The sequence below is a fragment of the Aethalodelphis obliquidens genome, unplaced genomic scaffold, assembly GCF_003676395.1.
Source record: "Aethalodelphis obliquidens isolate GAN/ISIS:26980383/991018 unplaced genomic scaffold, ASM367639v1 scaffold21, whole genome shotgun sequence".
Classification (NCBI taxonomy): domain Eukaryota; kingdom Metazoa; phylum Chordata; class Mammalia; order Artiodactyla; family Delphinidae; genus Aethalodelphis; species Aethalodelphis obliquidens.
The window spans coordinates 18,191,265-18,215,670 of record NW_020837965.1 but is presented as its reverse complement, the minus strand read 5'-3'; the positions used below and the strand labels follow the sequence as shown (position 1 = coordinate 18,215,670).

Sequence of the window (24,406 nt, the reverse complement as noted above, 5' to 3'; positions counted from 1 at the left end):
TTCCTTCCCAATGCGCACGCGTGCGTGGGCGCAAGCCCCTCCCCGGAACTGCGGTGGACGCTGCCGAGGAGGGCTGGTGCGGCAGTGTCTGAGGCGGTTAGTCGGCGTCCCTACACGGTGAGTACCAAGGCCGGAGCCGGAGCGGGGCCGGGACCGGACCCGGCACCCGAGAGGAGCTGGAGGCGGCCGCGCAGCGCGGGTCTTTCCAGGCCGTTGGGTTCTCGGGACCAGAGAGGGCGGCCGCCGGCCTCATCAAGCGGCCTGGCCGACCCTGCGCCGGGGTCCCCTCGGTTTCTCAGCTTCGTGAGCCGGTTCGTGCCTGACACGAGGCGCCAACGCCGGGCGCCTGGCCGGGCGCCAGGAGGAGGGACCCCCTCCTGCTTGCTCTGCGGGTCGCAGTCCGCGTCCTCGCCCCCATGTGCCTCCCTCCTACCCCCCGTCGTTGATCCGGGTTGATTGTGATCGCGGCGTAGCCGATGCTGGGGGTGAACCTTCGTTGCGCTCTGGTTTGCTTTGCCGTCGGGGCGCCATGCTGAGCGGTTCTGGACCTGCGTCATCTTTTTGTCTTCGCGTGATGTTCCAAGGAGACACAGACCCTCATCATACCCATTTTCCAGACGAGGAACTGAGGCTCACAGTGATTAATACGTGCACCCCAGACCCAGAGCTGGCCAGTGACGGGTTCAGATTTGAACCAAGATTTCCCTTTGTCTTTCCACAGGATCTCGTTTTCTCGGCCTTTCTGAAAAGGGAGAACGTGGCTCGAGTTCCAGTCTGACGACTTGTGCATAGATCACTTGTTTTTAAATCACTTAAAAGGTAATGAAAAAGCTGGTTGGGTTTTAAGCCATTTGGCAAAGGCATCTGCCCTCTTGGGGCAAGGCTTGAGAAGGAAGAAAGCTCTGTGCACTCTTAGTAAAGCTGCCCTCCTCACCCACCCTCCAGCGACTCCCCGCAGATACTTATTCAGCCTTCAAAATGGCTTGGGTGTGGCAGGCTTCACCCTCCATGCTTTACATAATGTTATTTATTGCAGAGAACATTTTGGGACTTAGCTAGTAAACCCCTCCCCCCTTTTTAAAATACGAGAACACTGAGGTTCAGAGAGGATTAAGCAGGACCTGCCAAGGGCACACGCACAGTCAGTGTTGAATCTGGAATCCAAACCAGATCTAGCTCATGTGTCTTTGCTACACCTCCTGTGTCCCCTCTGTTGCAGACCAAGCTGCCCACTGTGTGGGTACATTTCTTTCCTTCTTTGATCTTCTCTAGCTGGCAGCATCACCGTTAGAGCCATCTTTGTGTCCACTTCTTTGCAGGGCCTGATACTCTATAGGCTGCTTAGAAAATATTTGTTGCCTCAGAGCCCTGTGCTTCTCAGTTGCAAATCTAGTGGAACATTTCTCTCCTTTTCAGCAACCATGAAGTTGAAAGAGAAAAAATCGAGACCAAAGCCATCAAACTATGGCCGAATTCAGAGGAAGGGCATCAAAGTTGTGGGAAAATGGAAGCAGGTGAAGATTGACCCAAATATGTTTGCAGACGGACAGATGGATGACTTGGTGTGCTTTGAGGAACTGACGGATTATCAGTTGGTCTCCTCTGCGGAGAGTTCCTCCAGTCTCTTCTCAAAGGAGGAGCCCAAGAAGAGAAAGGCACAAGCTGTTTCAGAAGGAGAGGAGGAAGGAGAGTCTACCTCCTCAAAGAAAAAGATGAAGTTGAAGAAGAGTAAAGATCTGGAAACTGAAGGAACCAGTGCCCAGAAAGTGTTTGAGGGCAAAGATACTGAGCCAGGGCCCCAGGGAGATGGCACAGTTTGTCCTGATCTAGAGGTAGGGGAGATGGCATCAGAAAGCCCGGCCCAGACGGTTCCAAAAAAGAAGAACAAGAAAGGGAAAAAAAACCCAGAGCCTTCCCAGGGTACTACTCCAAAGGCGCCCAAAAAAGCAAAGACCTGGATGCCTGAAATGCATGATCACAAGGCAGATGTATCAGCTTGGAAGGATCTCTTTGTACCCAAGCCAGTTCTCCGAGCGCTCAGCTTCCTAGGCTTCTCTGCCCCCACACCAGTCCAAGCTCTGACCTTGGCACCTGCCATTCGTGACAAACTGGACATCCTTGGGGCTGCTGAGACAGGTAAGGGCATCCTTACCTGGCGGCCAGGGCAAGATTGCTTCTGGATTGAGCTTGTGGCTGCTAACAGGCTGGTTGGCTGGGAGACGGGAATGTTGGGAGCATGACCACAAAAGCACTGTTGAGTGAAGGTTTTTAGAAGTCGGCTAGCTCTGGGTAGAAATAGGCCATGTCCTGATTGGTGCCCTAGGCAGGTCACTTTATTTCTCTGAGCCCTGCAGACGCTATTATAAAATGGAGATAGACAACTGCAGTACCTCCTTCTTTTGCTATGTGGGTTAAATATAAGTGCCTACTAAATTTCTACATTTACACAATAGTAAACTAGTAACAAAAAACAATAGTAAACTAAAATTTACACAGTACATTGTAAGTGATCTGCGAATGGTAGTTTTTTTCCAGGTCTTGAGCCTTTTCTGAATGGCTCAGAGGTAAAGTAGGGCTAATAAGATTAGTCCTCTGGAGAGGTCGATCTTCATTAGTATAAGGAAGAAGTGTCTCTTTCGCAGGAGTTGTCCAAAGATAAAAAGGGCTGCGTTGGGAGTTGGTGGGTTTATTGGCATTGGAAGGATTTGAGTTTGTGTGACCATTGGGTCGATTTTGTAGGCAGATTGGGGCAGGAGGTGACTATTGCGACTAGGCATTGCTTAAAGCTCCCTCATTCCTTGGGCCACCTGAGACTTTGTGAAGCAATGACAGGTACACTCACCCTGGGGAGACTAAACTACTGATGGGGGAAGGAGCAATACAAGCTTGGAGCTGTTAGTCTAACTTGACCAGCAGTAACCAATAGAAATGTATACGTAATGTGAGCCACATATGTAACTTAAAATTTCCTAGGAGCCATATTAAAAAAGGTTTTTAAAAAGTGAAAATTAATTTTAACAATATATTTAACCAATTACATAACATATTTCAGTACGCAATGAATGTAAAATTATTGAGATATTTTACATTCTTATGTTTATACTGTTTTCAGACTCTGATGTGTATTTTCAAGTTGCCGCCCATCTCAGTTTAGAGTAACCACGTTTTAAGTGCTTGACAGCGGTATGTGGCTAGTAGCTACTATATTGTATGGCATAGAATTGTAACCAAAAGTGGGGTCCAGCTGCTCGCCGCTCAAAAGCCAGTAAAGAGGCCAGGTTGGTAAAAGGAAAGCTTGCTTTATTTTGGATGCCAGCAACGGAGGCGGGGGGTGGCGGGGCGGGGGGTGCTCCTGTCTGAAGGCCGACCCCCCCACCCCCCCAACCAGTGGGCAAGAGCTTTTATAGATGGAGGGGAGGGGGCCGCAACAGAAACAGCACAGTCGGCTGTTGACAGTCACCTTGAAATTGGTCATTGGTGGTCTGACCAGCATCGTCTTCATTGTTTTAAGTACAGTTGATCTTCAGTTCCAGGGTCGGTTTGTTTCCATTTTCTTGAGGCCAGTTCTCGGAATGGCAGCTTATGTCATGGCTACAGTCTGGTCATCATGTAGTTAACTTTTTCCACCTGGTGGGCGTTTTATCTGTAGATACACAGAGAGTATCTACAAGACAGCTCACAGGATATGGCTCAGAATATTATCTATAGCCCTTGAGAAGGAACTGAAGGTCCTTAGCTATGCTTATTGACTAAACTATTATTATTTAGTCTTGTCGGACTGCTTTCCTTTGCTTCTGCATTTTCTCGCTTCTCTGATTAAACTTATTCTTTGGCTGAAGTTTTTCCACAGACAAAACGCAGGCAGAGGACATGGGCGGGAAGGACCATAGAGTCCTGCTCCATTTCAGAGCTGGACCATGTAGACCAGCGGTCCCCAACCATTTTGGCACCAGGGGCTGGTTTTGTGGAAGACAGGTTTTCCACGGAAGGGGGTGGGTGGTGGTTTCAGGATGATTCAAGTGCATTACACTCATTGTGCACTTTATTTCTACTATTGTTAGTGACATTGTAATATATACTGAAATAATCATACAGTTCACCATAATGTCGACAGGAGGCCAAGCTCAGGGAGTAATTTGAGTGATGGGGAGCGGCTGTAAATACAGATGAAGCTTCGCTAACTGGCCGGGCCGCTCACCTCCTGCTGTGCGGCCTGGTTCCTAAGAGGCCACAGACCGCTACCGGTCCATGGCCTGGGGGTTGGGGACCCCTGATCTAGACACTTTGTGCCTTGGATTTCTGGAAGAGTGGTCAGGAAACTTGAGGTGAGGTCCTGTATAAGAGTCATGAAGATGGAAGAGGGAGGAATCCCCAGGAAAGGGGGATGGAGGTAACAGTAATAGCTTAGAACATTTATTTAACATTTAAAATATGTCATGCCCTGTGTTACATGCATGAACTCAGTTTCTGAAAACCACCCTGAGGTAGATTCCTTTATTCCATCTTACTGAAGAGGAAACTCGGCCTCACAGAGGGTAGACAGTGTCCCTAAAACTGCCCCACTGAAAAGTGGTAGTGCTTGAATAGTTCTAGGCTAGGTCTATGTGCTGTTAAGCATTCTGCTACACTACTTTGGTAGGTGCAGAGAGGCCTGGAAGTCTGTTTCTGGAAGGCAGCTCCTATCAGGCTATTTCTATGGAATGCTGTGAATCCACAGGTCCAAGTCTCAAAGAGTTTTGGGGCTGTGGGCAAACTGCTGCCAATGCAGATAATGAATATCCATCACCCCCAAAAGATGTTTGGGCCCCTTAATAAATCCCTCCTTCCCTAGGTGCCCCTCCTTGTTCATCCCCAGGTAACCTCTGATAGTCTTCCTATCGCTATGAATTAGTTTGCATTTTCCAGAATTTTAAAATGGAATCATACAATATGTACTTTGGGGAGGGAGAGTGTCTGCTCTTTAGCTCAGCATACTTTGAGATTCAGCCATGTTATTGCAAATACCAATGGTTCATTTCTTTTTATTGATGAGTAGTATTCCACTGTATGGATATAGTGCAGTTTGTTTATCTTATCTATTGATGGATAGTTCTGTTCTTTTTAGTTTTTGGCATTTACAAGTAAAACTATCATAAATATTGGCGTAAAAGTCTTTGTATGGATATATGCTTTGATTTCTGTTGGGTAAATACCTAGGTGTGGAATGGCTAGGTCTTATGGTAAATGTAACTTTTTAGGAGTTTTCCAAAGTGATTGTACCATTTTACATAATCACCAGGTTATAAGAGTTCAGATTGGTCCATGTCCTTGCCAGTACTTGGTGTGGTCAGTCTTTAATTTGATTTAAACTTTAAAAATTTTAGTGATATTTCCTTGTGGCTTTCATTGGTATTCCCCTAGTGACTCCTTGAGCAGCGTCTTTTTCAGTGCCTAATTGTATCCATATTATCTTCTTTGGTGGTGTCTGTTTAGTTCTTTTGCCCATGTTTTAATTGGATTGTGGTTTTCCTATTATTGAATTCATAATATATTCTAGATATACCTCCTTTATCAGATATGTGATATGCATTTTTTTCTCCCAGTCTGTGGCTTATTTCTTCATTCTCTTTACAGTGTCTTTCGAAGAGCAGGAGTTATTTATTTTGATGAAGTTTAAATGATCATGTTTTCTTTTACAGATGTGCTTACCTAAGAATCCTTTGCCTAACACAAGATCACAAAGATTTTCTCCTGTATTTTCTTCTAAAAGTGTTACTAGTTTTAGGTTCTGTGTTTCAGTCTGATCCTTCCTGTGTTAACTTTTATGGGGAGAAATACAGATCAAAGGTTTTGTTTTGTTTTGCACGTGGCTATCTAATTATTCCAGCACCGTTTGTTGAAAAACTACTTTCTCCACTGAATTGCCTTTGCATCTTTTTTGAAAATCAGTGACCGTGTAGGTGTGGGTCTATTTCTGGAGCCTTTTCTTTTCCAGTGATTTATTTGTCTATCTTTACTCTTTTCCCAGTACCTCACTATGCTGGATACAGTAGCTTTAAAATCAGGTAGTATAAGTCCTCCAATTTTGTTCTTTTCAAAAGTTATTTTGGCTGTTCTAGGCCCTTGGCATTTCAAGGTGAATTTTAGAGTCAGTTTTTCAATTTCAACCAAAAAGTCAGCTGGTATTTGGATTGGGATTGCCTTGGTCATAGAGCCAACTGAGGACATGACATCTGGACAATATAGAATCTTCCAGTCCATGAATGTGGTATAGCTCTTCTTTTTTTTTTTTTTTTTTGCGGTACACGGGCCTCTCACTGTTGTAGCCTCTCCGGTTGCGGAGCACAGGCTCCGGACGCGGCTCACGGACCCAGCTGCTCCGCGGCATGTGGGATCTTCGCGGACCGGGGCACGAACCCGTGTCCCCTGCATCGGCAGGCGGACCCTCAACCACTGCGCCACCAGGGAAGCCCTCCATTTTTTTTAGGTCTTCAGTTTTCCTTAGCAGCGCTTTGTAGTTTTCAGTGTATGCACATGTATTAGATTTATCCTTAAGTATTTCATATTTTTGATGCTTTTGTAAATGGTAATTTAAGATTTCCTATTTCTGATGCTAATAAATAGAAATCTGCATATTTGTATGTTGATCTTGTATCCTGCAACTTGGTACCATCAACTGGTTTCTTGAAGATTACATAGGATTTTCTTCAAAGATGATTATTCATCCAGTCTGGATGCCTTTTGTTTATTTTTGTCTTATTTATTGCACTGGCTAAAACTCCAGTACAATTGGAATTGAAGTGGTATAGTGGACATCATTGCCTCGTTCCTGATCTTTGGGGAAAGATATTCAGTGTTTCATCATTAAGTGTGATGTTAGCAGTAGGTTTTTTCCTATTTGTCCTCTATCAGGTTGAGAAAATTCTCTTCTGTTTCTAGTTTGCAGAAAGATTTGTATCAGGAATGGTTACTGTATTTTTTTAATCGCCTTTTCTGCATATATCGAGATATATGTTTTTTCCATTTTCAGTTTGTTGATAATGGTGATAAACTGAACTTAGTCACAGTGTATTATTTGTACATTGTTGGATTTGATTTGCTAAAATTTTGTTGATGGTTTTTGAATTTCTGTTAATGGGATATTGGTTTGTAGTTTTGTCTTGTAATGTCTTTGACTGGTTTTGGAATCAGAGTAATGCAGGCCTCAGAGTGAGTTGAAGTATTCCCTTCAATTTTCTGAAAGAGTGTGTATAGAATTGGCATTTTTCTTCCTTAAGTATTTGGTAGAATTCATCTGTGCTTGCCCTTTTCTGTATAGGATGGTTTTTAATTATGAACTTAATTACTTTACCATATTAGAAATATTTTTATTTTTTCTTGAGTGATAGTTTTCTACTTGCAGTTCAGTTAGTTTTTGTTTTGTGAATGTTGAAACCCTGTTATTAGATGCATAAATGTTTAGGACTATTGTATCCTCTAAATGAGTTCACTTTTTTCATTAAGAAATGGCCCTCTTTTTCCCTGAAGTATTCTGTGTTCTAAAATCTCCTTTGTCAGGTTATTAATGTAGCTTTTCCAGCTTTATTTTGACTAATGTTAGCATGGTGTGTCTTTTTCCATACTTTTTGTACTTTTGTCCTATTTATATCTTTATATTCAAAGTGAGTTTTTTATAGGCAGCATATAATTGGGTCTTGCTGTTTAATCCAACTATCTTGTCTTTTAATTGTGTTAAGGTCGTTTACATTTCATGTGATTATTGATAATGGTTGGGTTTTAATCTGTTTTGCTATTTGTTTTCTGTTTCTCCCAGCTATTCTTTATTCCTTTGTTCCTCTTCTACCTTCTTTTGGATTGAATATTTGTGATACCATTTTATCTTTTTTATAGTCTTATTAGCTATAACTATTTGTTATGTCCTTTTGGAGGTTGCTTTTGGGTTCGCAGATGATGTCTTCAGTATATTATACTCTACCTTCAAATGATAATATACTACTTTATATATAGTACAAGAACGTTACAAGAGTATATTTCCATTTTTTCTTTGCTTTGTGCTTTTTGTTTTATACTTTATATGTGTTAGAAATCCCCAAACACATTTTCATTATTTTTCCTTTAAATAGTTATTTTTTAAAGAAGTTTTAATAAGAAAATGACTTTTTATATTTATCCATGTGACCGTTTCTGGTACTCTTCATTCCTTCGTGTTGATCCAGATTTTCAGCCAATATCATCTTTTCTTCTACACGAAAGACTTCCTTTAATATTTCTTGTATACCAGGTCTGCTGATGATAAATTCTTTCAGCTTTTGTATACCTACAAAAGTCTTTATTTTGCATTTTGTTTTGAAAGAGATTTTTGCTAAGTGTAGAGTTGTAGATTGTCAGATTTTTTTCCCCAGGTCTTCAGATAAAGATGTCATTGCACTATTTTATAGCATTTGTTGTTTCTGATGAAAAGTGCTGTTTTTCTTCTCTGAAGTTTTATGAGTTTGTTTTTGCTTTCTTTCTTTTTTTTTTTTGTTATAGTTCTTGCTTATAGTACCTCGTTCCTGAGAGATGCTCATTTTCCTCTGAAAATTATCTGTGAGAGTTCTTTGAGGTCTGTGATAAAAGTTTCTTTATACAGAGATCACTTATTTGCTTCTGCTTGGGGCATTTTAATTTTGGAACCACTTTAAATTCTCAGCTTGAAGTGGTTTGTTTAGTTTGTTTGTTTTTGTCCACACAGATGGTGTGAATACTTGGGCTCCATATACATTCAAAGGCTAGTTTGAAAATGTTCAAGCATAGACAAAAGTTTTAAAATTTTCTCGAAAACTATGAAAATTTTCTTTTACTCCCTCCTTCCCCACCAGAGAAAGGTTTTGGGAAAGTATTATACAGATTTCCATTCCTTACCCTTCAATTTTGTGTTCCTGTACAACAGCAACACACACACACACACACACACACACACACACACACACACACACAAACGCACAAAACTTGCCCATCTCTTTAGGGTTTCATTGTTTGGACATTTGTCTGTAGTTTATTGGTGACCTCAGCCCGCAATGCCAGTCTGTCAGACTCTTCCTCAGACTCCTAATTACAGGTGCCCTCTGGTTGCAGTGCTGTAGGGGTACCATACCTGTGTAGGGTAGAAGGAGCTTTGGATTGGTCAGGGTGGCACTTGGCTATTTCAGGGTCCCTTATTCGGTGTAAAGGATAGAATCAGGCAAAAGTATGTACATCTGTTGATTCACACTGTTTTTGTTTGTTTTTTGTTTTGCTTCTAAGGAAGTGGGAAAACTCTTGCCTTTGCCATTCCAGTGATTCATGCAGTGCTGCAGTGGCAGGTGAGGAAGAAGCCTATCCCAGCTCTAAGTAACACAGGAGCACCGCCTGGGGAGACCAGTAATGAGGCTGGAGTTGAGACGGGATCACCAGGCAGGGCTGGAACTGAGTCTGGAGCTCTGCCTGTTGAGATTGGAATTGAGGGTGAAGCACTGCCCAGTGAGGCTGGAGCGAAGGCTAGAGCACCGCCCGGCCAGGCAAGAGCCAAGATTGGAGCCACAGTCTCAAACCAGGTGCTGCCCTCCTGTGATGATGATGATGCCGGTGAAGGACCTTCTTCCCTGATCAGGGAGACGCCCATTCCCAAACAGGATGAAAACAAGGAGGAGAAGCTTGATGAAGAGCAGACTAGAAAGTTAAAACAAGAATTGGGTGGCAGAATTGCACATCCAAGGCGTCCTCTGCTTGGACTGGTTCTGACTCCCACTCGAGAGCTAGCCGTTCAAGTCAAACAACACATTGATGCTGTGGCCAAGTTTACAAGTGAGGTTTAATTCCGTTTAATAAATGTTGCCTGAAAGGATTCCAGTAGCTGGGGTGGCAGAGGTGAATCAGCTGTGCCCGCCCTCTAGAGGGAACCTTTCTCTTCTGCCAGAGAATTAAGCCCGACAGAAAACTGTTTGAGTGACACATTCTTTATTCTCCCAAGTATAACACATAGCTAATGCTATTCTGGCTGCGTAGGAAATTAGTTAACTTATTGGATACAGTAGATACTTGGGGCAGCGTTTGGCAAACCACTGTTTGGGTTTTTGTGGGGTTTTTTTTTTAAATAAAGTGCTGCCACACCCACTTACTTACATATGTCTATGGTCACTTTTGCATCACCAGTGCAGAGTGGAATAGAGGTAGTAATTGTACAGAGACCATTTAGCCCACAGAGCCAGAAATGTTTACTGTTGGAAAAGTTTGCTGACTCTTGCCTTCGGGCATTAGAACTTAACTTTTTCAGGGAATTCTTTGGGAAAGGCTGCAGAGTCGGGGTTTCAATTTTATAGTAAAAGGAGCAGTTACTTGTCAAGCTCTGACTGTATCTTACAAGGCACTTTACTAAGCGCTTTGCTTGCATGACCCTTTGTGTTCCTTCCATACTGGCTACCTTGCAAAGTCCTCCACTAGAGAGGAGAAGAGAACACTAACCATCAGAGGAGATTCAGTTTAATTTTAATTGAGGGGCATGGGCAGGAACTCCTAGGGGAGGTGTGTCACAGCTACAAGTTACATCTTCCCCAGCACTGTGGTGCACCACTGCTCATTTTTTCCAGAGCTTTGGATGTCACCATGCCTGGGTTCAAATCCAGCCCTACTGGTGTGGTTGGAGGGGAAAGAGTAGAAAAAAATGAGGTTGGGGAAATAGTCAGGGCCTAGATCATAGAAGACCTGGTAAGCCTTCTAGCAATGGCATCAACAGGGCAGGCCAGCTCTTAGCACTTCCCTGGAGAGGGGAGCTGTGCTGGTGACTCGCAGCCTTTACTAATCTGGGGGCGCCTGTGTCAGTGTTGGAAGAAATAAGCAATCAGTCTGAATAACAGTGTCCCTTATGTTTTGTGTACCACAGGCATTAAAACTGCTATTTTGGTTGGTGGAATGTCCACACAGAAACAGCAGAGGATGCTGAACCGTCAGCCTGAGATTGTGATTGCCACTCCAGGCCGGCTGTGGGAGCTAGTTAAAGAAAAGCACCCTCATTTGAGCAACCTTCGGCAGCTCAGGTGAGAAACAGTACCTCCCCTTTCCCGCAGCCCCCGTTCTGAAGTGGACCTGAGGTGACATGGCCCAGTGTGCAATGCCTTCTCCCTGTTACAAAGTGCCCTGGTGTGGCACTAGCCAGACTTGGGCCTTTAGAAAGACGAGCGTGTGTGAGGGGGGTTAGCTGAGGGCCCTGGGGGTGGTGGGGCGGTAGAGTATATGCCGTGGGGGACTTCTCTTACCTGCTGCTGACCAGGTGATGTGGGTCTGTCTGGATCTGTAGGTGCCTGGTGGTCGATGAGGCTGACCGCATGGTTGAGAAAGGCCACTTTGCTGAGCTCTCACAGCTGCTAGAGATGCTCAGTGATGCCCAGTACAACCCGAAGAGACAGACGCTTGTTTTCTCGGCCACGCTGACCCTGGTACATCAAGCTCCTGCTCGAGTCCTTCACAAGAAGCACGCTAAGAAAATCGACAGGTCTGCCAAACTTGACCTCCTCATGCAGAAGATTGGCATGCGGGGCAAGCCCAAGGTCATCGACCTTACAAGAAAGGAGGCCACGGCAGAGACACTGACAGAGACCAAGATCCACTGTGAGACTGATGAGAAAGACTTATATCTGTACTACTTCCTGATGCAGTATCCAGGCCGCACCTTAGTGTTTGCCAACAGTATCTCCTGCATCAAACGCCTCTCTGGGCTCCTCAAAGTCCTGGATGTCATGCCGCTGACCCTACATGCCTGCATGCACCAGAAGCAGAGGCTCAGAAACCTGGAGCAGTTTGCCCGTCTGGAGGAGTAAGTCAGGCCTGTCCACAGATTAGCCATTGGGTCTGTGTCGCCAGGATGGTGGGAAGCTACCTTCTCTCATGGGAGCCTTATCGTAGAAGGTAGCCTTTTTTTTTTTTTTTTTTGCACAGCGTGAGGCAGGCTCACTCTCATCTAGTACATTTGGTTGCTGGTAATACCCAACAGAAACTTCTTTAATAATGAGTAATGGTGACAATAATACCTATTATTATTGAACACTTAACAATAGATTAAGTATTGTGCTTGCATTTTAGATACATTATTACATTCATTCACTTCTAACATCCTCGAGAAGAATAGAATCATGGTTAAGAGCACAGACTGGAAGCAGACTGCTTGAGATCACATCCTGGCTGTGTCACTTCTAGCTGGTCAGATTACTTCTTCGTGTTTCAGTTTTCTCAAAATCAGTATAATAATAAAAGTTATGGCAGAGGGTTGCTCTGAGGAGTAAGTGAATTTATGCATTTGAAGTGTTCAGAACAGTGCTTGGCACATGGTATGAGCTTGCTAAATGTTAGCTTTAATACTTAACCACTTGTCATTATTCTTATTTTATAGATAAAAAAAGTAAGGTCTAGAAAAGCACATAAGCTTGCCCAAGGTTTCTCAGCTTGGAAGTGGTAGAGCTGGGCCTCAGACCAGCCTGTCAGACTGTGGAGCTCATGCTGTCATGTCCATCTGCTTTTGGGCCAGACTGATGGTCAGGCAGGTAGCACGGTGCAGACTGTCAAAATGAGGGCCTGGGAAGCTGGACTTTAAACTGGTTTCTGCCCACATTGTTTTGTCAGGTTACCGGTTACAGATTAGTTTCAAGAACAAGTGGTTCACTTCCCTCTCAATGTTAGTAAGTAGAGTTAGTGGTTCATTGGATCAGGAGTTGGCAAACTATAGCCCATGGGCCAGATCTGGCTTGTTACCTGTTTTTATCAGTAAAGTTTTATCGGAACACAGCGAGGCCTATTTATGTATCGTCTATAGCTGTTCTTGTGCTATAATGGCAGAGTTGAGTAGTTTCAACAGACATCACCCGTGAAGCCAAAAATAGTTTACTCTCTGGCCCTTTACAGAAGAAATTTGCTTACCTTGACTTAGAACGGTGGTTTAATATTTTACAAACTTTAGTTTGCATCATATTCCGTAGCCCTATCTCAGAGATGCAGGAAGTGGGGACCCTGAAGGGCCTAAAATCTTTAGTTTTTAAGACATACCTCAGGTGCTTTTGACTCCCCTTAAACTACACATGCATTAAGAAACATCACCCAGTACATATCATTAAATGCTTGCTGTGAACCTGGCACTGTTCTAGGGGCTGGTAATAGAATAGTGAGTAGTGCAAAGTCCCTGCTCTCGTGGAGTTTACATCCCAGGGGACAGAGGTAATAAACTGAAAAGTAAGTATACAGTTCGTCAAGTGGTGCTAAGTGCTAAGAAGTAAAGTTGTATAGGGAGTTGTGCAGACTGTGGGTGTGTGGTCTGGGAGGCTTTTCTCATAAGGTGAGATTTGAGCAGACAGTGGAAGAAAGTAAGGAAATGTGAATATCTGAGGAAGACCTTTATGGCCTAAGGTGCACTAAGTGCACAGGCTGGGAGGTAAGAGCAGGTTTGGCATGTTTGAGGAAGAGCGAGGAGAGCAAGGACGCCTGTGTGACTGGAGGGAATTAAGTGGGAGGGTGATAGGAGATGAGGTCACCGACCTAGAGTATGGCCCCATTTAATGCACTTGAGGTAGTCTTTAGTATTGCAGAGTGTGGCTTGTCGATTGCGGCCAGTGAAACCCAGGTTTGGATCCTGGCTTCGCTACTGAATAGCCACATATATACCTTGGGAAGTTCATCTCTGAGCCTCAGCTTCTTTATCTGTCTAAGGGAGATGTGTAATAGTATTGTCTCATAGAGTGTTCGTAAGCATTGTTGTGTTTAGAGTACTCAGTTGGTGGTAAGAATTTGACTAATGACAGCCGTTAGTCGTTATTAATGAGCTTTCTCTCTCCACCACAGTTGTGTTCTCCTGGCGACAGATGTGGCAGCTCGGGGCCTGGATATTCCTAAAGTCCAGCATGTCATCCATTACCAGGTAGGGACATTAGGGAATTTGTAGGCATCTCCCAACATTGAGTGGGGAATTTTTAAAGCAAGGGTTGAGGGAGGGAGGAGGAATTGTTGGTCCCAAGGCCTCATGCAACAGAGAATACCACGAGCGTCTGGTGACCAACTGGCTGCTGCCACTTTTGGAACACTGTGGTGAGAGTTATCCTCCAAAACCTCTTGACACTGTCTGATGTCAAATATCAGATAGCCCCTTTCTTTTTGACTTGGGCAGGTTAGAGTCTTAGTTTCTTCCATGAAATGGGCATAATAAGTTCAGCATGTAAAATGATTCCCCTGCTTGTAGAGAAATAGAAGAGTGTGGTAATTAAGTCCTGCCTGGGCTTAAATCCCAGCTGTGCAACCTCGAGCAAGTTACTTAGTCTCTTTGTGCCTCAGTTTCTTCATTTGTTAAACGGCGGTTATTACAGTATCGACTCCTCAAGTTCTTATTAAGGTGAAGTAAGTTATTATGCGTGAGGAGTTTCGAAAGCCAGGTGGCACTTCCTGAACGTTAGACGCTGTTGATACCAACATGAGGATCAGCGCGTGTACCTGGTGAAGGTTAGCCTAGAGCGGCCGTCAGGCGTGCGGGCTGCAGAGCCACGCTTCCAGCGCTCGAGTGCTTCTCGGCTGCTGCCTAGCGGGTGAGCTCTCGGCACGTTACTTCGTATCTCTGGTTTCAATGTCATCGTTTGTAAATTGGGAGTAATGATGCTACCTACGCCATAGGGTTATCACAATTAAATGAGCTAATGCCGACGGATCGCCTAGCGAGTGTAAGTACTCTGTAAATGGGAGCTGTTCTGGCATGATTATTTCCCCTTTAAGTCCTTCATGCTTTTAACCATCTTTGAGGGTACCAGTTCAGTTTAGCAAATCTTTATTCTTCCTCTTTTGGGGACAGAGTCTGGGTCAGTCTCTAGGAAATACCCAGATGAACAAAATACTGTTGTAGCCCCTAAGAAGTATCACATCCACCAGAGGACGTGAGATGACCTTGCCCAGAATTTAAGGCAGAAGATATTAGAAAGATGCAGAATAAAATCGGAGAGAGAGATAACTGCTAGTTTGGGAGGTTAGGAGGTTGGAAAGTGCTTTCTAAAAGATGCTTGGCATTTACGGATGGAGAGGATTTGGGCATGTAGAGGTAGAGAAGGAAGGAGAAGGAGAAAACGTGGAAGGGGGCAGCTGACAGGGAGTGAGAAGAAGAGGATGTTATGTGTGTATGTATGTTAGAAGAGGAAAGTGAAGAAGGCATCATTTCCCACACCATTACGAACCACTGATAATCGTGCTTGGAGCACTGCATTGGAAAAGATACTGAGCCTTATCGGGGCTCAGTGGAGGAGACTGCTCTTGGTTAGTGGTGTGTGCCGTGGGTGTGGGAACGGAGGGGTTGTCGGCTGCCGTGCCACATTATCTGTGGATAATATGTCCAGTTTTTATTGGAGTAGAGGCAGCATAGCCCAGGCGTTAGCATGGTCTTTGGAGCTGGACTGCTTCGTTTCGAATCCTGGCTCCACCATTTAGTTGGGTAACTTAGGGGAAATTGCTTAACATCTGTGTGTTTCAGTTTCCCGGTCTATAACATGGATAATCCTGAAAGCATCTATTTCACGTTATTGTTGTTGAGGGATAAATGGGGTAGTAATACATGCAGAGTGCTTAGAATTGCCTGGCACATTGTAATTATTTAATAAATGTTGCTTATGATTACCATCATCAACCATCCATGCAGAGTTAATGAAGAACCATTAGAGTTTCTTTAGGTAGAGGGGTTACGATGGTCAGAGCTTTGACTCAGGAAGATGACACTGGCAGCTTTGGGTTGGGTCAGGGGGGCAGTGGCAGGACTGGAGACCAAATAAGAAGTGACTGCCATTGTCCAGTTGAATGGTCATGATGACCTGAACCAGGGCAGGGGGCACGGGAGGGCAGAGCCTGCACAGTGAATGGGCTAAACCTGGGACAGTTTGGATGTGAGACTTAGGGACAAGGGCTGGATCTGCCCACAGTGCTGGAGAGGTTTCTAGCTGCCTGGCTGAGAGGGGGGAGGGTCCAGCCTCGGGTTGTTGGCCTTGAGGGGAAGAGCAGTGCTTGGTGACAGCCACGATGACCTCCCAGCTCCTCCTTTGGCAGGTCCCTCGTACCTCGGAGATTTATGTCCACCGAAGCGGTCGAACTGCTCGTGCCACCAGTGAAGGCCTCAGCCTGATGCTGGTTGGGCCTGAGGACGTGATCAACTTTAAGAAGATCTACAGAACCCTTAAGAAAGATGAGGACATCCCGCTGTTCCCTGTGCAGACAAAGTACATGGATGCAGTCAAGGTAAAAAGAAAAGTTCGAAGCCCAGTGCTAATGAGGGGAGGGATTGGGCTGCTCCCTCACTTTGCTGTGAGATCCTTGCAGTGCCACCCTTGGAAACTAATTAGTAGTTCTGCCAGTAGCTAAGCAGGGAGATTTGTAAAAAACAAAAAAAAATGGGTGGGGGGCACCGTGTCTGGCACAAGGGGGGATAGGGCGAGTGGCCAGAGTGGGAGGAGTTTTCTTCATGAACCCTTCCTTCCCTCCGCCCCTGAAACCTCCACCATCACCACCCCACCCCGCCCCCATGGACAAGGGCAGTGAGCATGGCTGTCTGGACATGCCTTTGGATGGAGGGTTATAGGGAAGTGAGGTCAGTATGTCGTGCTGAGGCAGAAACTAAAGGTTTGTCACATCCCTGAAGCAGATGCCTGTAATTCCTACCTTCGGGGGTTTATTTTTAACTCAATAAACATTCCCTGAGTGGGTGCTGCTTATTATGGGCTGCAGCGTGTCAGGCACCAAAACAGGGTGGGTTCTCTTCCATAGAAATCCACTGGCTCGTGAGGCAGGTTGAGTCTGGCTGAAGTTCAGGTACAAATGGAGCACTGTGGACTGGTGGGTATATGGTAACATTGGTAGGAGATTTAGTTTCCTTCAAGCCTCCTGCAGGCAGAGATGTGAAGGGGTGAAGAAGGGATGGACTTCCAGGAATTGGGGGAGCAAAAAGCAAGGAATGGTTCCAGCTCTGCTGGCTCCTCTGGCTCGAAAGGACTGTTAGCTGTGCAGGGAAATAGGGCGGGAGGTGAGATGGAGCGGTGGGGAATGCAGAGGGGATTAGGAGCCACCCTGGCTTCCCGTGGCTCTTTTCCCTATATCACAAGATCCTTCCCATTTTCCTGCTGTATCCTGTCGCTGCGGTCTGAACCCAGAACCCAGGAGAAGGAGAACGGAAATGTTTTTGGCAGAGGACAGTGTGGAAGAGGGGATGGAAGTTCTGTTGACAGTTCTGTGTTGTCCCTGTGAGTGAGAGCGGGGCCCTAACTGAGGGCTCTCGGGGTGTCTCCAGGTCTCAGCTCAGCTATGGAAGCCAGCTGCGGTGTCTGCGGAAACAGTTCCCTTTGGCACGTGTAGCTCGGGAGTCTGACGGAGGTGGGCTGCCAAGAAGAGGGGCTGTTCGAGCAGGTTTGGAAAGCCAGCTCTTGTGGCTCGTGTGAACACGCTCACAAGTAGCAGTTGCCCTCTGTGCTTTAATCAGGAACCAAAGCAGATGCATTGTGATGGGAGCTGAGGTGCATCTCACTGAACAGTGATCTCAAGAGCTTGTTGAAAAACACAACTTAAATGAGACTTTTCTTCCCAGAACCCTGAATCCTCTGTCAGATGAATACTTTCTGTTCCTTTCCTCTAGGAACGAATCCGTTTAGCTCGACAGATTGAAAAAGCTGAGTATCGCAACTTCCAGGCTTGTCTGCACAATTCTTGGATTGAGCAGGCGGCAGCTGCCCTTGAGATTGAGCTGGAAGAAGAAATGTATAAGGGTAAGGGGCAAGACGGACTTGAGGAAGGGTTCGTTCAGCTTGTATCTTTCGTTTTTCCCTTCAGCTTCTGTCTGTTGGAACCTCCCCACCACCATGGGTCCTATCAAAATCGGCAGGATGCCTTTTCCTCCTTTGTGACAGGCCCTAATCTCAGATGAGCCTAAAGCCCTCAGCCTTGGTCTGCTTCTGTCATCGTTTGTCCGGAGCCTATAGTTCCACCCCTCGTGTGGAGAGGCAGTGGAGTACAGTGATGTCAGGCAGGCTCTGTGGCCAGGCTGCATGTGATTGACTGCTGCCTCATCCCTAACTAGCTGTGTGACCGGGTCAAGTTACTTAACCTCTCTGTCGTACCTAGGCTGTCCTCATTTATAAAACGCAGGTCGTAAAGTACCTACCTCATGGGGTTGCAAAGATGGCTTGAGTTAATGAGTATAAAGTGCTTATAACCGTGCCTGGCAAATAGAAAGTGTTGGGTACATTTTAAGTTATTTATTGTCACCTGTCTTCCAAGCTGACAAAGCACTTCTGTCATCATCTCATTTGATCTTCTCCAGCCTCGTGATGTAAACAGAGCAGGAATTGTTATTACATTTGGGAACTAGAGGCTCACAGAAGCGATTTGTGCAGGGAAGGAGCTCCAGCACCAGGTGTTGACTCAGCCCCTGCTCCGAACCTAGGCCAGAGACTAAGGATTCAGGGATGAATCTGTGTGGTCCTTGCTCTGGGAAAGCTCCTGACTCTAAGAAGTGGTAGAACCACATCTAGAACTAACACCAGAATTAGGTCCAGTGCTCTCTCCACCCCACAAGTGGGCAGCTCAGCTGAGGTGTTGGCATCTCGGTGCCAACGCCAACAAATTCAGAGGCAGGCTTAACTGCTCTCTGCTCAGCGTGGAAGCCAGGAACCAAATCACTAGGCTCGATGACAGTCCGTGGTCCTCCTGGTAGCTCAGGCTTGGGGCTAGGGCTGTGATGTGAGGCCCTGGCTTCCCTTCCTGAGGCCAGGCTGGCGTGGAGCCCTCTGGCCATGTCCGCCTCTGCAGGTGCAGTTACAGTGCTGGCGGGGAGATGCAGGGGAGCTGGGCTGCATAGGTGGCTTTCACTGTCTCCTGAGGGGTTTGTAGCCGTCCAGTCACCAAATTCCAGGCAACCAGTGGGGGGTCATAGGAAGAAAAGTGATCTTCAGGTCAGGAGACTGGGGGAGTAATCCCAATTTGGCAGCTAGCTCTGTGACCTTCGGCAAGTGACCTGGATTTCCTCAACTGTAAAATAAAGATAATTCCTGTCTTAGAGGGGTTTTTGGAGGGGTAAAGGACAGAGTGGCCCTGAGCGGTTCTCCTAAACTGTGTTGGAAGTTAGCCAGCACTAGTTTCTGCAGAGAGCTTTCCTCCCCAAGGGTCCCAGAACATGTCCCATCACAAGTATTATCCATCAAGGGACACAGAATGCTCCTACAAGTCCTAGTAAACATGATCTATCTTGAATTGTGTTTCAAGGAGGAAAAGTTGACCAGCAAGAAGAGCGTCGGCGACAAAAGCAGACGAAAGTCCTGAAGAAGGAGCTGCGCCATTTACTCTCCCAACCGCTGTTTAAAGATGACCTGAAAACCAGGTATCCCACTCAGTCTGGCAAGCTGCCCGAGCTCGTGTCCGCCCCAAGAAACGGCGAGTCTGCGCTGAGCTGCCTCTCCAAACAGAAGAAGAAGAAGAAGAAGCAGCCGAAAGAGCAGCAGCAGGAACAGCCACGGCCAAGCACAAGTGCAGGCTAACCGCCCCCCAGGTCAGAGTCTGCTGGTGACCGCACGTTGTGTCTGTGTCCTCTGGTTGTACGGAAAACCTTCGCACCTTTGACTTCACGCCACTGTCAGCCCCAGTTACAAAAATCTCTCTTGCACACACCACCTCCCACAGCAGGAGAGACCTCATGCAGATCTGTGTTGTTTCACAGTACGAATTCTATGTATACCATCTTATATATTTCTGCGTTCCAGTGTTCACAGGCTCCTTGTATGGTTAACTTGATTTCCTCAATTAAAAACAGTGGTCAGAAGCAGCGCATTTTCTTGAGTTTTTAGCCAGGATATGGGGACACAGTCATAGTCCTCTGGCTGCAGGATGCACGCGGGGTGCGTCTCACTCCGCTGCACGGTGTGGATAGAGCGAGAGGCTGGTGAGCTTCGCAGGTCACTGTAAAGTCATTTCTGCCTGGGTCCGCAACGTGTGTTCCCGTTTTTCTCCACAGAAGAATCCTAACAGCTCCTTAGCTCTACCGCACAGCTGCTGTCTTGTCTTAGCCTCGCTGGGAGGTGGGCAGGGAAGAGATTGCCGGCTTCCAAGAGAACACAGCTTCCGTGACATCACAGAGCCACGTGTGGGGAAGCCAGGAGCAGTCTGCTGAGTCTGGCTGTGAGGCACCTGGGATCTGGCCCTGGCCAGTCTCTCCAGCCTCGTCTCTCTGCTTCCTTCCTCTGTGTGACAGAACTGGTTGCTGCCCACGGTCTCACGCCCCCATTCTTTTGCCCTGAGCCTTTGTCCAAGCTTTTCCTTGGCCTGTTTGCCTTTTCCTGCCCCTGAGCACTGCTGGCCCCTGAGACCCAGGAGGTGATGTGTTCCTCTCGTGAGCTCCCACAGTACCCAGGCTCACCCTCTTCACGGCACTTGCCACACTGGTCTCCGGCACCTTGCTGAGCTCCCTGCGGGCAGAAGCTGCTTATTACTCCTTGCAGCCCTTGCACTTAGATCAGGGCCTGGTGGAAATATGTGCTGAGGGAACCCGAGGCCTCCCGGTGCCACCGCAGCTTCCTCTGGGTCAGCCTGGGTGAGTAGCCACAGTCATGGGAGAAGCACTGATTTCTGCACAGCTAAGTCTGGGCTTCTAAACAGACGTTCCCTTGGCCTCATGGTTGGCAGCTGTGTTCCCTCGGTCCCTGTGGGCAACTGCAACAGGGTAGTTGGCCTAAACTCAGATTCAGATATCACTGAGTGTTGGTTAGGTACTTTTATCTACTTCGATTGTCATTTGGTTTTTCCATCAAGGCCCTGGGACATGAGTCTTATAGTACCCTTTTTTGCAGTTGAGAAAGCTCACTGTGAGTGGCTAAGACTTGCTCAGGGTCACACGGCAGTCAAGTGGCAGAGCTGGGATAAGAACCTTGGGTATTTCCTTGTAGGCCCAAGGGAAGTTCAGAAAACTGCTTTGGTTTTAAAAGTCAGCAGTGTTGCCAGAGCCTGTCTCCCCAGTGTCACCAGTGACTGGGAGAGGAGAATGCAGAAGAAAACAGCCCTAGTCTGTGAAGCTCCTGAGTGACAGCTATCAGAGGATGGCAGGGGGGCTCTCCATTTTCCAAATGGTACAGTGGAAGTATATGCAGGGTCAGGGTCCCTTAGCAGCACCTGAGCCATGAGCGGCCTGAGGATATTGTCACAGGCCAAACAGAGCCACTAATGTCCTGTGACAGCCTGTCCTTGCCCTCTAACAGCAAATTCCTTTTTGTGGGGTAACATGTTAAAGAGCTAGGTTTTAAAAGATAGGGCCAGCCTCCCTGACAGTTTTGCTGTCTGACCTGATGAGGTGAAGCTTTGGTGAGGCCTGTGGTGCCTTTGGCACCTCCAGCCCAGCCCAAGGACAGAATTCCCTGAGTGTCTGGACCTTTCACTAAACAAGGATACTCCTACCCGTGCTAGTCCACTCACACGTACAAGCCCCATGGGATAGTAGTATTGATTTTTGGTGCATGCCAGGTACCAACTATTAAGAAGCCAGGACGAACAGTTGTCATGGAAACCATTTTAATGCTAGGAAAATGTTTTTACCCATTGCCCAAGGAAGCTGTGGGCCTGGCCTACGTCCCACGGGACAAGGGGCCCCTGGGGAACCATTTACTGAGCCACAGCCCCTGCCCCTATTTCCGCTCAGCACGGGAATGCGTTTGGTCCTTAGACTTCTTCCCTGTTTGGGAAACCACAGTGCCACTGCCAAGGTGGCGTGTTTTCCCATCTTGCAGTGTTCTGCCGCAGCCCGCTGGGAAGGGTCCGTGGGGGGAAGAATCCCACTTGCAGGGCGCTCGCTAGGCGCCAGGTCTTGTGATTGTTTTCACATGTAATCTTGTTCCACTTGAACCGCTAATTCTGTGCCGTGTTGTCTCCATTTCACTAATGTGGGAACTGGAACTTGGAGGTGAAGGGACTTGGTCAAGGTCATATAACTAGTTAGTGGCAAAGCTGAAGATCTGAACCCAGGCAGCCTGGCTGCAGAGCCACTCTGTGCTTAAAGTAGGAACCAAAAGCAAGGACAGTGGTTTTTGTTGCCAGATATTCGCACTGGTTTGTAAAGTTCCCTTTGGAAGGAAGGTAACACATGTGCAGTTGTAAAGACAAACTCTGAAAGCAACCTTCCTTCCAGCTTTTGGTCTGCAAAGAGAAGGCTTTGTGGGGTGGGTGAAGAATTACCCAGGAAGTGTGATTGCGGGCGTGACTGGCTGCGGTACATAAGCAGGGCAGTGTCCACGGGTGACTGGATTTTACATTTGTTACTTAAAGCTTCTCAGAATTCTGCCGCTCCTTTCCTCCATAGTGCTTTCCCTTCAGAGGCAAGATCTGAGGGCAGATGTGAAGGGAAGAGAGCAGTGGTTTGGATTTGCCCAATGGTTTTATGAAAAACGGGAGAGCAGAGAGGAAGGTCATGAAAACAGCCTGCCTCTCTTGGGCATTCTGATTCTAAACTGATAGGATCTCTCTTGGGAAGAGGGTCCCACATGAGCACTGGCAGGCTCTCCGGCCTGGAAACACAGCACAGACACACCTCGGGGAATTTCTCCAGCCTGTCTGCCAAAGAGAAAGCTTTGCTTTTGTGAATGCTACACAAGCTACAAATGCAGTTAAGTGGCCGCCAGTGCTGATTATACTGTGCTCGAGAGCCCAGCTGGAGGCCCAGGACCCATCTCACAACTGCTCAGAGCAGCCAAGATTCAGCTCAGTGTCCTTCAGTTTGGAAACAGGGATCGTGATACTCACAAAACATGTAACATGTTACCCCACTCTTACAGTGTACTTGTCACAGCACTCCTGTCCAGTGATCAGAGATCAGGGTCAGCTTTACATTCCTGCGAAAAAGTGACAGTCACTTAGCTTGAGCCCTTGGGGTCCAAGTTCCAGCCAAGGGCAGTATGGGAACCTGGGTCCCTGCCTGGCATTAAAAGCACCCTGACATCAGTTTTCACAAAGGCGGAAGACTGATACCAATCTGACATTTGTATACAAGGGTTGGGAGCAGTCTGTCACCCAGTCCTCCTGGTGCACAGTTTGCCTGTCGGCAGACACCACAGCCTGGCACTGCAGCACCAACAGGTTCTAACAAACCCCTGCAGAACGGAACGTGTGAGGCCTTCGATTAAGGAAGGCAGTTCCACACCCTTGCATTCTCCATTTCTTCCCAGAGGAAGAGAGCTTGCTGGCAGCGCCCCAGCCCAGCCAGGGCTCCTCGAGATCCTGAGGCAGCAAGGTGAGGAGGTTATTAAGGGGCGTACGTCCAGGTGGATGAACAGGGAGACCGGCGAGCGCCAGGGCTCTTGGCTACCAGGCGGTTTCCCCAGAGGTGATCTCCCCACGGCCAGTCTCCTCGGCTTATCTCTGTCCTTTCCCACTAACCTCTAGCCAGCCCGTAAGCCAAACAGAAGCGGGGGAAGGGGAGAGGAAGCCAAAGACAGCCTCAGAACACCTTGTGTGTGCTGCTCAGCTGGCGTCTACGGCTGCACGTGCTGATCGATGTCTCCACCCGGCTGAGGATCCATGTTCTACTTGCAGGATGTGTTGGGGACGATGAGACACCTTCTTGGCCCCAGACCTTAGGCTTTCTCAGTGTCTGTCCAGGTGGGGCTGGCGGCAGAACCCTGCAGGGCTGCCCGCCAGAAAGCAGGCAGTCCTGGCCCTGAGGGAGATAGAGGGGCCCGACAACTCGGGCTTCACGCTGATGGCTACAGGCCTCTTTCTAGACTTTGGCATAAAAGTATCTTTTTCCTCAAGTTAGGGGTAAGAAAACAGTCATGAATGCTTGGAAGTACACTGAAGCCCTCGCATTCAAATTGGCCTCAATTCACCGTGTGCCCAAGTCCAGTCCAACAGCTGACTGGACTTGATTTTTTATAGAACTGGTAAGTCACTCAAGACAGCTGATCTTGGGCTTTTCTTCTCCTACAGAGAGGCACTGCCCCTGGTGAAAATAAACCAGAGGACCCCATTTTTATACCACAATGGAATGTCAACACTGGCAGGAACCTCCTCCAGATGAAGAATTGGGCCCAGAGAGAGGAGGTGTCCTATGCAAGGTCTCAGAACTGGGGTAGAGCCAGGGCATATGGCTTCCTAGCCCAGAGTTAGAAAACATTTGATCCTCCATGAAAATAAATATTAAAAATACGGCCAAGTTACCACCAGTCCATAGTGAGTAGACCTTATTCCCAGTGACTTTGCCCAAAAGGCTGCACATTTTCTAACTATAGTCTAAATCGCTTAGAAAAATTGAAAAGCTGCAATGTTCCATTCAGAATGCAGTCCCGTAGGGCTTCCCTGGTGGCGCAGTGGTTGAGAGTCCGCCTGCCGATGCAGGGGACGTGGGTTCGTGCCCCGGTCCGGGAAGATCCCACATGCTGCGGAGCGG

At 47.0% G+C, this 24,406-nt stretch overlaps 1 protein-coding gene and 1 long non-coding RNA gene across 3 annotated transcripts; one reads left to right on the top strand and one right to left on the bottom strand.

Moving 5' to 3' along the window:
* The first annotated feature begins 8 nt into the window (after positions 1–8).
* DDX24 (DEAD-box helicase 24) lies at positions 9–19,804 on the top strand. 2 transcript variants are annotated; one of them, XM_027120434.1, is made up of 10 exons: positions 9–117; positions 722–819; positions 1,417–2,136; positions 9,295–9,801; positions 10,877–11,030; positions 11,291–11,806; positions 13,819–13,894; positions 16,048–16,236; positions 17,624–17,753; positions 19,249–19,804. In XM_027120434.1, exons 3-10 carry the CDS (start codon positions 1,422–1,424, stop codon positions 19,518–19,520), a joined length of 2,559 nt encoding a protein of 852 aa, XP_026976235.1. In that variant the 5' UTR covers positions 9–117; positions 722–819; positions 1,417–1,421; the 3' UTR covers positions 19,521–19,804. The 2 variants fall into 2 exon arrangements, with proteins under 2 accessions (XP_026976235.1, XP_026976234.1); XM_027120433.1 differs by having other exon boundaries at positions 9,262–9,801.
* Positions 19,805–21,526: 1,722 nt separating this feature from the next.
* LOC113627617 (uncharacterized) lies at positions 21,527–24,405 on the bottom strand. The gene is made up of 2 exons (XR_003435623.1): positions 23,468–24,405; positions 21,527–22,853 (listed from the first exon to the last, which is right to left on the bottom strand). It is a non-coding gene; the product is annotated as an uncharacterized LOC113627617 (long non-coding RNA).
* Between the last annotated feature and the right edge of the window lies 1 nt (position 24,406).

What these genes read in the sequence shown, in the direction of transcription:
- DDX24 (XM_027120433.1), top strand. Translation starts at nt 1,422, where the DNA reads ATGAAGTTGAAAGAGAAAAAATCGAGACCAAAGCCATCAAACTATGGC. An exon ending in CCTTGGGGCTGCTGAGACAG is followed by an intron (nt 2,137 to 9,261) that starts GTAAGGGCATCC and finishes TTTGCTTCTAAG; the next exon opens with GAAGTGGGAAAACTCTTGCC. An exon ending in AGCAACCTTCGGCAGCTCAG is followed by an intron (nt 11,031 to 11,290) that starts GTGAGAAACAGT and finishes CTGGATCTGTAG; the next exon opens with GTGCCTGGTGGTCGATGAGG.